The following is a 14,548-nucleotide window of genomic DNA, read 5'->3' as shown; positions in this document are numbered from 1 at the left end:
TGATGTGAATTTAAATTGGAATAATAAAATGTAAAATAAAGTATTTGCTGATGATTAAATCCCAGTTTAGTACAAAATTACTTGCTTTTGATTTTTTTTTTCTAGAGTCTTACCAGAGACACTGCCACTGAAATAGCCATCAATGTGAAGGCACTATATAATGAGACAGAGTCTTTACTGGTCGGCAGAGTTCCTTTGGTAAGGAAAAGAAATGACTGGTCACATAAGAATGATGTTGGATGTGTGGGGTTTACCTTGATTAGGGAGCACAGAAGCAGCCTTCTGGCCCCCAACCTTAGAGCTGTCGTTTTACCTAGCTTTTGCCTTTAATAGAAGAAAAGGCTAAACCCAGGAGCTACTATTTAGGCTAATAGCAGACTTCCCCTCACGTACGCCAACATGTTTTCAGGCCATCCTGCAGTCCACAGTCAATTTCAAGAGACTTGAGGTTTATGAAAGGTAGTAGACATTCCTTAGTTATCATTAACTCCTTATTGAAGAAAAGTAGAGGAAATCGTAGGCTTATTCTCAAAATTAACATTAAAATAGGATTGGTAAGATTTTCTAGATTTGCTTAAAAGACGACACCTTCTGGACTCAGCATTTCAAAAACTAAATTTCAAGAAGTAGCCATATTCCTAGATTAACTTAAATTGGTGCTGGACATCAAGGCCAAGTCTGCATTTGACCACAGTCCATGGACCGCAAGCTTAAGTGCTAGAAGACCATAGGTGTCCTGTTTGGTTTGTCTTGTCAGCCTCCATTCCCTCATGGTTTCAAATGTTCTAGCATGTTGGGTCTTTTCGCCACCTAGTGTTCAGTTGTGGGTTTTTCACACATGCTGTTGTAGCTATAGAAAGCCTAATTTTTCTTCCTTGTACAATGTAACAATTCTGATTAATTTATAGGTGATGCTCTTAAAACATTTCTCTTGACTGTAATTTTATCTCTTGCTTTGGAAAGTAAACACTTAAATAAAAGTGATAGAAGTCATAGTGCCTGTAGCACAGTGAAAAAATGGGAGGTATGTCACATAGTCCAGCTAACCAGTAAGTGACTGTAGTTGGAATTTGTTGGATTGGCGCTCAGTAGAGTGCCTCCATCAGAGCATCCTTTACTCTGGGAAGAGAAGCTGAAAGGCTGCATGAAGTGTGTTGCTCTCACCTACCTCCAGAGGGAACTGAAATACAGTTTCCTTAATGCGAGAGGTGGCTGCTTCTGCTGTGGCCATGAAGAAAACTTGTAGAGAGAAACACTGGTTATATCTTTTGATAAAATTAGTGGGAATCTTGGCTATTCTTGATACTTCTGTTAACAACCAGACTCTTGTTGCTCTTCTAAAATTAGTTCTATAGTAAATCTATTGAGCTGTGACTTTGGTCCCAGTTTTTAGATAGAGGACATGTTTTTTGTGTGTGTTATTTGAAGTACATTTAAGGTGATTTCTGATTGACAAGAACTGGAAGCCTAATTCATTCTGTGTTTTAGTTCTCTACACTGAAAGTATCTATGGAATCTTATTTGGTTAATATTTATCAATTATATTATTAAAATATAGAAGGACCTCTCCCCTCCACTTTCACTGTTTCTGTCATTGTCAGAAAATGGATGCTCGGTTTAAAATGTATACCACTAAATTTCATCAAATTTACCTTTGACAATGTTGATGTCACCATAAAGAGTCAATCATATTTGAGAGCAACTGAGGTTTACTCTTCATTTTGATTCTAGAATGAATATACAATCATTTTATCCATTTTGTAAGAGATACGTTTTTAGACTGAAAGGAAAGTGGTAAATTTTATATGAGAGGCTGGAGAATCTCCATGTTTTTAACTACAAGAAATGGTGGATGTCTTAAATAGCAGAGGCAAAAATATAATTTCCATAATAATGTTAACATTTTTTTTGAACTTTCAGTTTAAAATTCTGTGAACCTATATGTGTCACTCTACAGTTTTAAAGTAATTTATAAAAATACTGATTAGCTGGAAGAGACCTTAGAAATAATCTAGTCATATTCTACTGCTTATTGAGAAGCAAACTAAGATTTCTGAAATCAATTAACCTTCCATTGGTTGCAAATTAGTAAGAAGTCCAGGACCAGAATTTAGCCACCTCCCTTCCAGCTCTTTACACACCCGTGTCTGTTTTACCTTTGTTCATTTATTGAATTTATAAGTGCTTCTAATAACTCTTTTGAGTGGGGAGATAATAGGTGACCAGTTAAATTCTTTTCAAAGTTTACAAACCTTCTTACAGATTATAAGCTATTTAGGTTTTTGTTTTGCCCTGACTTTCACAACAGCTTTTCATCACAAATTTTTCTAAGCTTTGTGATTTTTTTTTCCTTAATCTTATTATTCCCATTCTCCAGGAGATTTTTGTGCCAAGAATTTCTTTTTATATGATGTATTGTTTGCTAATTTTTAAAATATTGTTGTTTGTTTACCTAGTTAGAAGGATTTTTGCCACAAATATGAGATTACTCACTAAAGCAAAAGTCACACTAGCTTATATCATGGGAAGGAGGGATAAATCTATCCAGATTTTATTCAGTGAACCCAGTATAAGATCATTTGTTCTTTTTAAATATTTATTTACATTAAAAACAACTAGCACAATAACAATAACTAGCCTAGCCTCTTAAGAGATGAGGATATTCATTATCAAATAAAATAATTCCATTTGAGGTTGGGCACTGAGCCTTGTTTTGTTTTGTTTTCTTGTTAACCTGCTGGTAAATAGCAGTTGGAATCTCCACATGAAGAGCGGGTATCCAGTGCCTTACACTCTGTGGAGGTGGAGTTACAGAAATTAACAGAGATTCCCTGGCTCTATTATATCTTACACCCAAATGAGGATGAGGTATGTGAAATTCAGCCTGTTTCTCTATAAATGCAGACTTTGTAATGATAGAATTTGAACTCATCTTTTGTAAAGAAACATATCAGGGGAAAATAAATTTTGAATATCACTTTCAAATATACTGTTCATGAACAAACAAGAAAAGGCTTTTATGTGAACCAAGGTAACTTATGAGATCAGTACATTTTTAGCAGCATATAACATTGTGAATTTCTTGGAAGAAGTTATCACTTCAGCAAGGTTTTGTGTTTCTAACCTATTCCTATGTTATCTCTAATATTAGAGTGGGTTTTTCTTCTCTTACTATCCTCAGAAAATTCTTTTCTTGCTTTACTTGAACAGGAGCCTCCTATGGATTGCACCAAGCGAAACAGCAGAAGCACAGTATTTCGTATAGTGCCAAAATTTAAAAAGGAAAAGGTTCAGAAGCAGAAGACAAGTTCACAGCCTGGTAGGTGGTCCACAATGATGGGGACAGAGGGTTGTATAACATATGGAAAAATAACACTGAAGTGATAGCACAGAGGCAATCAAATGTTCCAGATAATGGCAATCACTGTACAACATATAGATGCCACTATAAACTGGTTAAAGTGGTGAGTTCTATTTAATGTTGGTTTTACTGCAATTGTATTGTACCTGAAATCTGTCCAAATATCAGAGGAATTAGTAGTTATGAAACACATAAGAAAACGTGCTTGCTGATTTGCTACTCTGGTGGATGTCAGTGCCTCTGTTTAGATGGTCTCTGTCTCAATAGCAATTCAAAGCATCGCTCATAACCTGTTTTTTTTGTCTTCAAAGCTCAAAATCTAGATCATTTCAATGCATGGAACATGGAAACTTTAATATATTCCTTTAGCTTGCTAAATGTATTTTCTACCTGAAGTTCTGTATTTTCTTTCTCCTGTTTTTAGGACTTACTATACCATTTCAACCCCTCAGTAATGGCAGTCTACTGTGACATTTGCATTCTCAAGCAAAGATTAAATTCTCTCTTTCAAATTGTCTCTCTAGTTCACCTCCCACTTCCTAGAGATTCATTTTAATGCTGTAGCACCTACAAGTTCTATGTATATGATGATAGGTGCCTTTCACAATCAAATCAATCTCTAATTTTTCTGAGTTAGCTATCACCTTTTCAAAAGTGATTTATAACCTGATTTTTGACAATCATAGTGCAGCTGTTAGAATGGCATTTTAAAACCAAATATGGCAAATAAGTAGGCTTTTTAAAGCTAATCATTGCTGAATAAAATGTATAAAAGAATGAGTATACCTACTGAGAAATAACAATCCAGCTAATCTCAGAGGGTAGTAGTGACCATTGTTAGATGATATTAAATCAATTTAACAGGACATTTATTTTTATAATTATCAATAGTAATAGAATCAATAAAGGTGGCACTTAAAGTCAGCAAGGTCTGAGACAGAAGTTAGTGTAAAATTTAGAGTACCCTGTGTTAGATTTTAAATCTTAAGTAACATTTCTAGCTAATTAAACTATAACTAGTTTTATACATGGTCTTAAGAAAATCATCAGAACTTATTTAGACCTTATACTACTGATCCTAATCATGAGAAATCCATCTTTTATACATGCTTTGTAGTTTGGGTGGCTTTGAGGAGGAAATTGAGCTGAAGCTAAGGGCACAGGTGCATTGCAGTGAATGTCTTCGTGATCCTTGTGTTGGCCTGCATGGGAAAAAATGGAATTGTAGTTTTGTTGAAACACCTTTGGCCTTTCCCTTTGCTAGCACTGCTGCTCCGTTTGCATCTTCTTTGGCCAACTTTTGCTTTGTAATGCATTGAGCATGTAGAAATTAAGGGGGTTTTGCTCTTAACTTTGGTAGTTCAGAAATGGGGCACAGAGGAAGTTGCTGCTTGGCTGGATCTGATCAATTTGGGAGAGTACAAGGAAATCTTCATTCGTCATGACATCAGAGGGGCTGAACTTTTGCATCTGGAGAGGCGAGATCTGAAGGTATTTCCTTTGTGCTATCCTTTGCTCTTGAAATTTTCTTGCAAAACAGAATCTTTTTTACTGTGCCACTTCTGTTATGTGCTTATAGCTTGGCTTACATTATGCAGATGTGCAGTAATCTAATGTGCATTGTCCCGTGGTCTGAATTCCTTGTATGCTTTTTAAACAAGAATGTCTGTATTATTTTCCTGTCAAAATCATTCTCCAGCTATTATAGCTAAAGCTTAGCATGACTGTAATAATCTTTCTCTGCATCCTATGGTATGGCTGTCCTATGTGCTAATATTTTTAAATGGATGATGTTTCCATCTGCTCGTTTTACTGAATTAGCATGAAAGGTGATAACTGTTGCTGACAATGACTAAAAAATCTAATATAAGGTTAACAACCAAAAAGAATTCAAAATATCAATAATCTTTTTTAATATGTGGAACTAGATGATAGATTTATAGCAGTTCTGTGCTTTTGTTGCATTTCTAAATTGACCTTTCAATAGATGTCAGAGGAACAACTAGACCAATAAATTCAAATTTCCTCCCTATGACTTATTGTTAAACTTGTATTATCCTAAAAACTAAATTTATTCTTTTCTTTAGTAAGTGAAGTAAAAAAGTATATCTTGCTTCTGTTAGAAAGCAGCTCAGAGCCTGTTTGTCATGTATGGTGGAGAAAGAAAGTTCATGGTCTGCAGCCATTCCTTTCAATTCTTTAGGTGGAGACTCAACAGTAGAAATGGCCAAAGTGGCCTATTGGGTGTCCAAATTAGGAATAGCATTTGTCGTGTTATATTTTCTTAGCATACGCTGCCATTTAAAAACTTCTGAGATGCTTAATAAACAAGTTGACAATGCCTTCAACAGTTATTGGAGTGATCTCCTTCCTGTAGACCAAGTTCTTAAATGCTTGATTCAGTAAGTTCCTAACAAACTCATTAGTTTGTTAGGAACTTTAGACATTTTTAGACATTTCATTAAATGTCTGCGTTTTTACCTATAAGTATGTTAGACATTTCGAACAGACAGAGGTAGTGTAAAGTACAGATCTTTAGAATGTAATCTTACAGTTTTAGCGCATCAACAGTGGGCACCATTTATACCAAAACGTTTTTAGCCCAGAATAATAATAAAATAATAGATTAATTACCTTAGTCAAGAGTCCCAAATCTAGAACCCAGCAAAAGATATTATTCAAGTTCATAAAGATTGACTTCAAAGCTTGCAATGAATGCAAAAAAAAAAAGGGGGTGAATGATTGTTTACAACATATTTGTGTAGCTGCTGATATCCTTAGCAGGCAGAAATATTTATGGAATAGCTACTGAATGATATATTTTATGGCAGCTTCCCTAGGTGATATCTGCCCTCTGGAAGTTTGAATCTTATTTGTCATGAATAAACCTACATTCAAGGAAAAGATTATGTGTATGTGTGTTTGTATGTATATGAATGTTATATATGTGTACATATAAGTATATATAAACATGCAAATACATATACAATGAGTGAAGCAAATATCTGTAGCATGAAAATAATGGCATACACACATACTAAGTCAAAGTTAGAGTAGGTAGGACCTAACTGGAAAAAAAGACTAAATGAAAAATAGTAAAGAATTATTTCACCAGACTTTCTCCTTAGCTTTCATAGGCTTTGGATCTATTTGTTTTTATTTTGAACACAAATAACATTCTTTCCTTTAAAACATTTTTTTTTAGAAATTTGTATTGGTGGTCCTTTTAAATTCTTGTGGTTCTAAAATAAGGTGTAGGGAAATAGGAAAGGAAAAATTGTTTTACAGAAAGAGCCTTCTAGCACAAGACTGTGAAGGTAGATGTTGAGTTCCCCTCGGTCTCTGTGGTTGTAGCTGTCAGAGAGAGCACACACTTCAAAATACAGTGTCTTAAGTGTGAAGGATTACCTACTCTGTCTATAAATACATTGTATCAGTGGTTCACAAGTTTATATTCCCAGTCCTGACCCCGTTTGTGAACTTTAGGATTATGTCACCAATTCTACCTGATATTTGACTATGACACAGGGACGTCAGTCTTAACATGTGCAAAACCAAACTTTTGATCTCCTGTCCCATTCCCCTTCTGTCCCTTCTCCAGTACTCTGCATCTTAGTAATCACCCATTTCTCCTTCCAGGTACTTGAGCCAGAGAAACCCAAGGTCATACTTACCACTTCCTCTTCCTTATCCTTTCCCTCTTAATTCGTTGAGCCCTTCACAAAGTCAGGTTGCTTTTTCCTGTCCACGTCCTACTCCGAGGTACTGTAACTTCTGCCTGTGTAAGGTTAATGGCTTCCTAACTGGCCCTCTTACTGCTCCTGTTGCTCTCTCCATCCCATTACCCACATTGCAACCAGAGTGATAATGTTAACATCAGGCATATCACTTTTCTGCCTAAAACCTTTGAGTGGCTTCTCGTTTGTGTTAGGATAATTTACATATTTGTGAGGCCATCAGGTTCTGCCTGTTTATTCAACCTGCAGGTAGAATCACTGACCCCTTGCTGGGTTTTACTTTACCTTCCCTGGCCTTATTTCATTTACTTGAAAATAATAAATTATCTCACCTTAGGAGTGTACCCTCTGGTGGTATGTTTCTCCCCCTGTCCCCCGTCCCTCATCAGGCTGACTCCTGCCCAGATCTTGGCTCAGGCATTACTTCCTTTTCACCACAACTGCAGATAGCAGTGTGACAGTCTAGAGGTAGCAAAGACGAACAAGTCGACCGTAGTATTTTTTCTGCTGGAAGACAGTAAAGAAAACTGGCGGATACCCCCGAAATGGTAAAGACACAGTGGTTTTTGATTGGTTTTTATTTCTTATGTTTTATTTTTTTCTATTTGGAAACTTGTGTATGCGTAGCTAGAAAGATAACTGAATATCTACAAAGCATGGTTCTGCAAAATAAGGCTTATTCATCCAAAGAAAGCAAAAACCAGCAATAAAAAATAAGAAAAAATAAAGTAGGAGATATGTAACTGGCCCTGGCTGGTGTGGCTCGGTGGACTGAGCGCTGGCCTGCAAACCAAGGGGTCACCAGTTTGATTCCCAGTCAAGGAACATGCCTGGGTTGCAGGCTGAGTCCCCAGTAGGGGCCATGTGGGAGGGTAACCACACATTGATGTTTCCCTCTTTTCTCCCTCCCTTCCCCTCTCTCTAAAAATAAATAAATAGAAAGTATTGAACTCAAACTAAAGAAATAGAAACTATTGAACTCCAACTAAGAAGTTGGTGTAACCCTGTGGAAAACTTTCATCTCATTATACTATAAGAGTAATTTTGAGTAGAGATTACCCCTCCAAGAGAGTTTTTATTCTTCACATACATTGTGTATATGACCTAAAATAAAATGTTTCGTGTTAAATGTAATACTTCATTTAAAAAAATTTTTTTATTATGGTTGACATTCAGTATTATTTTGTGTTAGTTTCAGATGTACAGTGTGGTGGTTAGACAATCATACTACTTCACAAAGTACTCCCCTTGATCTTTTCAGTGCCCACCTGGCACCACACATACTTATTACAGTGTTATTGACTATATTTCCTATGCTGTGCTTCACATCACTATCTTTTTTGTAACTACCAATTTGTACATCTTAATCCCTTCACCTTTTTCACCAACCCCGCCTTCCTTCTGGCAACCATCAGTCTGTTCTCTGTGTCTATGAGTCTGTTTCAGTTTTGTCTGTTCATTTATTTTGTTCTTTAGATTCCATATATGAGTGAAGTCATATGGTATTTTTCTTGCTCTGTCTGACTTCACTTAGCATAATACCTTCTAGGTCCATCCATGCTATTGCAAATGTTAAGATTTGATTCTTTTATATGGCCAAGTAATATTCCACTGTATATATGTGCCACAGCTTTTTTATTCACTCATCTATTGATGGGCACTTGGATTGCTTCCCCAGATAACTATGTTATCACAAAGTATAAAGAATACTTAATGTTTCACTTAAAGAATCTGGATATAACTGTAAATGTATTTATATTTCAAATTGAGGCAGCACACACTGGTATTATATCTTCCTCTAGGATTTGGCCTTGCTTTTCTTACTTTAACACACACTCAGGAAATGTATAGTAGCCTCAAGACTGATTGTGGATGATCTGTTGTCATATGAGAAAATATTTTTCAGGGTGAGTTAAATATTGTAAAAGTTTTACCCTGAAGTTATCTCAAGCTTGAACAAGCACTATTTATGGAAAGAGTATTTTCCAGAGGATTCAGAGTCTCCAGTAGCACTGCTGCTATAGAATTCGAATTGCTCATAAAGTGTTGGGTTGGCCAGAAAGTTTGTGTGGTTTTATCTGTACGATGGCTCTAGTAGCACTTAGTTGTCTTTACCTTCATTCGAAAAAATGTTGTTAGATTGTGTTGTGACAACTGTCATATCAGCATGCATTTAAAAAGAACATCAAAATTGGCAAATTTTAATATTGAAGGTAGAAGAAGACATGCAACATTTTCATCATATTATGCTTTATTATTTCAAGAAAGGTAAAAAATCAACTGGAAAGCAAAAACAGATTTGTGCAGTGTATGGAGAAGGTGCTAGAACTGATTGAATGTGTCAAAAGTGGTTTGCAAAGGTTTTTGGTACTGTTGACATTTTGGCGTAGTAATTCTTTGCTATGGGGCTGCGTTATGCACTGGAAGATGCTTAGCAGCACCCCTGGCCTCTACCCACTGGAAGCCAATAGCGGGAGATGCCCAACTATTCAAAATATTCCAATCAATGAAGTCATTGGCAAAAATGAAAAATATGTCTTATATTTTATGGAAAAGACATAACAGACATTTTGGCCAACCCAATACCTTATAATCCTATTTTCTAGGCTACTTTGGAAGTAGTAATCATTTTACTAATTTTCAAATATTTTAAACTCTGTTTTGCAAAGTTATCCACTTCACAAATTATGCCCCTTATCCATAAAGAAGCTGTTGTGTTTGGAGACCTTCACCCTTTGTGTTAGTTTTTCAGATAGTGAATGTTGTGGTTATCTTGGATGGGTTTCATTCGTTTCTACAACGGGTATTTATTTGCCAAGTTCCTGCTGTGTGTGCACACTGTGCAGTCATCATTCATGTCTGAGTTAATTACTGAATTCTTTTTTCTTGTTGTTTGTTTGCTTTTTTAACCTATTTTTTATTTTAATTATTGTTCAAGTACAGCTTTCTGCCAACTATTGAATTCTTGGTTCTTTATAGAAAGATAGTTCTCTAAGAAACAAGAAGAGTTCTGAGGGAAAGGAGCCAAAAGTGTTTGAAGAAAAGCATCAACCCACAGATTCCTATGCTTAAGAATTTTTTACACTTACACATTACCAAGTGTTTAGAATATTTAAATATTCCTCTGAAATCAAAGACTCTCAATGCAACTACAAAAGCATTTGCGTTCCAAATGCAGGTCATGGGCACTGGTCCCTTCCTTTAGGGTTAGGCCCCACGTGCACTTTGTGGAGGACGTGTGCAGGTGCTTTAATTTAAGACTGATTGTGGGTGCCCTGGTTCGCACATTTCTTTTCTAGGGATCCCAGAAGAACCCGTGTTCTTAAAAAAAAGAAGAAAAAAGAGAAACAAATGTAGACTTTTGAAAAACTGCCATAGTATATCATTTATCAGAATGTTACATTTCAGATTTGTATAGGATGTGGTTTTTTTTACTGGTTGGTAAAATTTCAGTGTCAGGTTATTTTTGCTTTATAAACTAATTTTTGTAGCTTTCACTTTCTGAATCATTGTGCACTAAACTAAATGAAGTGAATGCTAATTATAAGTTAAATACTGAACCCCTAATTTTCTCTTGTCAATAAACTTCTTTCTCTTCCTTCTTGCTTTCTTTGTACCTTTTTTCTTTTTTCTTTCTTTCTTTCTTTCTTTTTTTTTTTTTAGGACCTGGGGATACTGAAAGTGGGCCATGTGAAGCGAATTCTGCAGGGAATTAAAGAGCTTGGAAGGAGTACTCCCCAGATTGAGGTGTAATCATATTGGTGCTATTCTTTGGAAGGGAAGTAATTGCTACTTAATACAAAGTTCTTGGAAGCAGTTGGCTGTTTTTGTAGTTTTCTGCCTAGACAAGCAAGCACCACTGAAGCACCTTGATGACTTGATGATATTTTGCTGTGGGTGAAAATTCTGATTTGAGGTATTAGAAAATATTTTTGTGCCAAAAATACATTTCACGGAGCCATTTCCTTATTGTACATACCTAACCTGTCCAAATTTGCTCATGTTAGTAAAAAAGTAGGAAGACTGAGACAATTGGATTGTCAAAAACGTGGGATTGCAAAATGTTTACTTTCCTTAAAGCTGGTCATGTGGAATATTCTTATTGTGCAACCACAAAACAGTATATGGCTAAAACCTCTTAGATCCCATTATTGGAGGCATTGGCTTCTTCCTTATATTTGTGGGTTAGGGGTCTAAGATACATTAAGGTGTGTTTTGAATGTTAGATTGGTATCACCTCACATTCCTAGTGCTCAGTGGTCAAAGAATATGTTTAAAATCCCTCAAATACTATGAATGAATGCGAATCTTAACGCATGTTGTTGCTGCCTGAATTGTCTTTTTCTTGCATGTCACATCTAATATTGTTAACTCTTAGTTTTAATGGAATTAATTTATTACTACCTAAGTACCTTTTTATTAGCTAAAGGCATTTTCTGTTCTTCAGTGTGGACCTTGCATAAATATCCTGTATCTAAGAATTTGTGAACATGTGTCTGTCCCATAATCGACAAAACGATACACTCTTTTGCAAGCCAGTTTTATGTCCACTTATCATAAACAGTGGGCATACACATTAAGACAATTTTCTGGATATTTTCACAAATTACATGTTCTGTTGTCCAACAAAATTAATTATGCTTTCCAAATCCAAATTCCCACATTTGCTCTTATTTTTCCATTTCGCTTTAATAATTGTTTAATGTTGTGTTTGCATTTATAATATAGGAGACTGTTGACCTCCAGAAATTTCTTCAATGTCTCAACTGGGATTTATATACTGATAACTGATTGGTCACCCAGACTTACCCACTAGTTCAAGTTACTCCTGACATGAACTGCCTCCCAACAAGAGAAATGTAAATTATTTTAAAGGCCTTTACATTCTTCTTCTTATCTCACCTAATTCTTATATCCTATCTGGTAGATACTATTTTCCTTTTTCTAAACACTACACTTCAGTGTAGCTCATTAGGCGTCAACATTGCAATTATCAAATCTTTGAAAGCCAAAGGCATACATATAAAAAAGCCACACAGGTATCTTTAAATAAGCTTTCTTTAGATATTATATACCGAAAGTTAATTGTAATATTTAAAAATCATCTATATAAAAGAAGTAAACAGGGTACTACTGTACTGACCCAGTGCTGACAATTTTCATAAAGTAGCCTTCTAGGTAGGTGCTCAATAGATATCCATACATATATGTGCATATACACATAGATATGTATATACACACATATACATTTATATGTATATTCACACTTATAATCGCAAAATATGCTCTCATTGATATTTTCTAGACAACTGTTTGCTGAATGCTTAAAGAGAAATATTGATGGGAAAGCATTAAAATGAACTATTCTCAGACATAATTAGATCAAAGGAGTTTAACTATTTGACACTTTATTCTTATTCATAACTTTAGTATTTAACTACTAGTGAAAATCACAGGTTTTGGATATCTTAAAAATAAATGAACCCAATAGTTTCCTGACCAAGTATGTCTGACTATATATATTTTACCTAAGTTGTGAATAAATGGACATTTCCAAAGAGAATTATATCAAGTAGCTTAATGGAGTAAAAAGCTCTTCGCTTAAAATTTTAATGTTATCCATACTTAAGAAATCAAAGGCCTTCTTTTTCAGTACCTTTTTTAGCCCTGTCCCCCACCCCTGCAAGGAGTCCTGCTCTTCCAGGCACTTCCCAATGGAATCAGAATAAAAGATATCTCGCCAGGTTCTCAGAACTCCGCAGAGGTCACAGATCCCTGTCCACCTCTGCCCAAATAGGAAAGATGGGGCAAGGAGGTGAGGAACTCTAGAAGAAAAATGAATGAATATGAAAATCTTTATTGATTTTCACTCCCCCAAAATACTGCTTTGCCAATAGAAAAAATTCTCAAGCCATTACATTTTCAGAATGTAAGAGTAAGATGTAAATGATTGGATTTATTTGTTTGATGTTGATCTTTCATTCTTAGATACCATCTCTCATATATACTGTAAAACCTCCATTAATGGAATCTTTAGTTGGGTAGAATTTTCCTGCAAGTGGCTCTTGGATAAGGGAAATCCTTTAAAATGACCATTTAATTTCTTTTATTTTGTTAAATGAGAGCAAATTTTCCTGTCCACTTTGTCATTTAAGGTTATGTAGGACCCAAACGACTTCACTCAACACCTGTCTGCCAGGGTGGTGCCCTCAAAGCCCCCATAGGTGCCTGTCAGTATCACAGAGGAACCAGGTTCTAATAGGCGAGGTTGCAAAAAACCATGGGAAGAATTTCTCTCCCGGTGCCTGATCACAGCTCTGGGGTGTGCAGGTGAGGCCTCTGTGCCTTGATCCAGCATAAGCTGGGGTGAGTGGCCCAAGCCTGCTCCTGATGGCCAGCTGTCGTTGCCACCTTCCAAACTGCTAGGCTGTTCCACATGCAAATAATTTGGGAGGGATGGAGAGAAATCACAGCTAACACCTACTTCCTTTCAGTCTCATTTTTCTCGAGGAAGAACTTGCTTTTCAAGAAGGAAAGGGACAGAGTCAGGCCTAGATAAAATGCCGGTGTCTGACTTTTCCCTTCCACGTCTTTCCACTCCCTTTCTGAGTTTCTTTTCCACTTCCTGGTTTCACATTTTCCTACGTGCACACCACAGTGATGGTTGCTCCAAATCTCACTGCTGTATACCACCGTTTTGTCATCAACTGTTCTACTGCAAAATGACTCAGCTCTTCCCACCTTAGCACTAACTGGGGGTCATCTAGCAAAGTTTTAGGAAAAAAACAACGTAAATAAACTAATTTTACCTTTTGCATTTTATAAAGGGAACCTTGCTAGTCTAAGTAAATTTTAATGGATTACCAAGCATGTCAAGCTCATTTTCACGGGGGGCCACATCAGCCTCGTGGTTGCCTTCAAAGGGCCAAATGTAATTTTAGGGCTGCATAAATGTAACTACTCCTTAACAGTTAAGTGAGAACTCAGCACTGCCTCCAGGTAGAAACAAGGTGCCGGGCCAGATAAAACAAGGTGGAGGGCTGGATTTGGCCTGTGGGCCTTGTGTTTGCCACCTGTGGATTAGACAATTTGGGGACCATGGTGTGTGTGTGTGTATATATACACATACATGTTGCTGTTACTGAGAAGAGGTCACCCGTGAATGTCTAGATCTGTGCTGTGCAGTATCGTAGTCACTAGCCACATGTGGCTGTTTAAATCTAAGTTACTTTATGTAGAAACTGAGTTTTTCAATTTCATTAGCCACATTTCAAGGGCTAAATAACCACAGTGGACAGTACAGATGTTGAACATTACATCATTACAGAAACTCTACTGGGTAACATTGAGCATTGCTACCCTAAATGGACCCACAGCATCCTTATCACCTGGGAACTTAAGAAAAATGCAGACTCTTAGGTTTAGTCCAGACCTACTGAATCAAGAATTT

General features: G+C 36.2%; 1 protein-coding gene across 5 annotated transcripts in view; it reads left to right on the top strand.

Annotated features, from left to right (window-relative positions):
- The window catches only part of DGKH (diacylglycerol kinase eta), a 209,440-nt gene extending 195,365 nt beyond the window's left edge, over nt 1-14,075 (top strand). For 3 of the 5 annotated variants that reach the window (XM_045839171.1, XM_045839172.1, XM_045839170.1), the window contains exons 27-31: nt 106-198; nt 2,749-2,868; nt 3,211-3,319; nt 4,722-4,852; nt 10,762-14,075. In XM_045839171.1, the coding sequence (XP_045695127.1) occupies nt 106-198; nt 2,749-2,868; nt 3,211-3,319; nt 4,722-4,852; nt 10,762-10,851 (543 nt within the window). In that variant the 3' untranslated portion in view covers nt 10,852-14,075. The remainder of the gene's footprint in view (nt 1-105; nt 199-2,748; nt 2,869-3,210; nt 3,320-4,721; nt 4,853-10,761) is intronic. The other 2 variants (XM_045839174.1, XM_045839175.1) reach the window with 1 other exon arrangement.
- The last annotated feature ends 473 nt before the right edge of the window (nt 14,076-14,548 follow it).

The sequence above is a fragment of the Phyllostomus hastatus genome, unplaced genomic scaffold, assembly GCF_019186645.2.
Source record: "Phyllostomus hastatus isolate PE091 unplaced genomic scaffold, TTU_PhHast_1.1 phas_contig_29, whole genome shotgun sequence".
NCBI classification, from domain to species: domain Eukaryota; kingdom Metazoa; phylum Chordata; class Mammalia; order Chiroptera; family Phyllostomidae; genus Phyllostomus; species Phyllostomus hastatus.
This window is presented reverse-complemented; position numbering and strand designations above follow the sequence as displayed.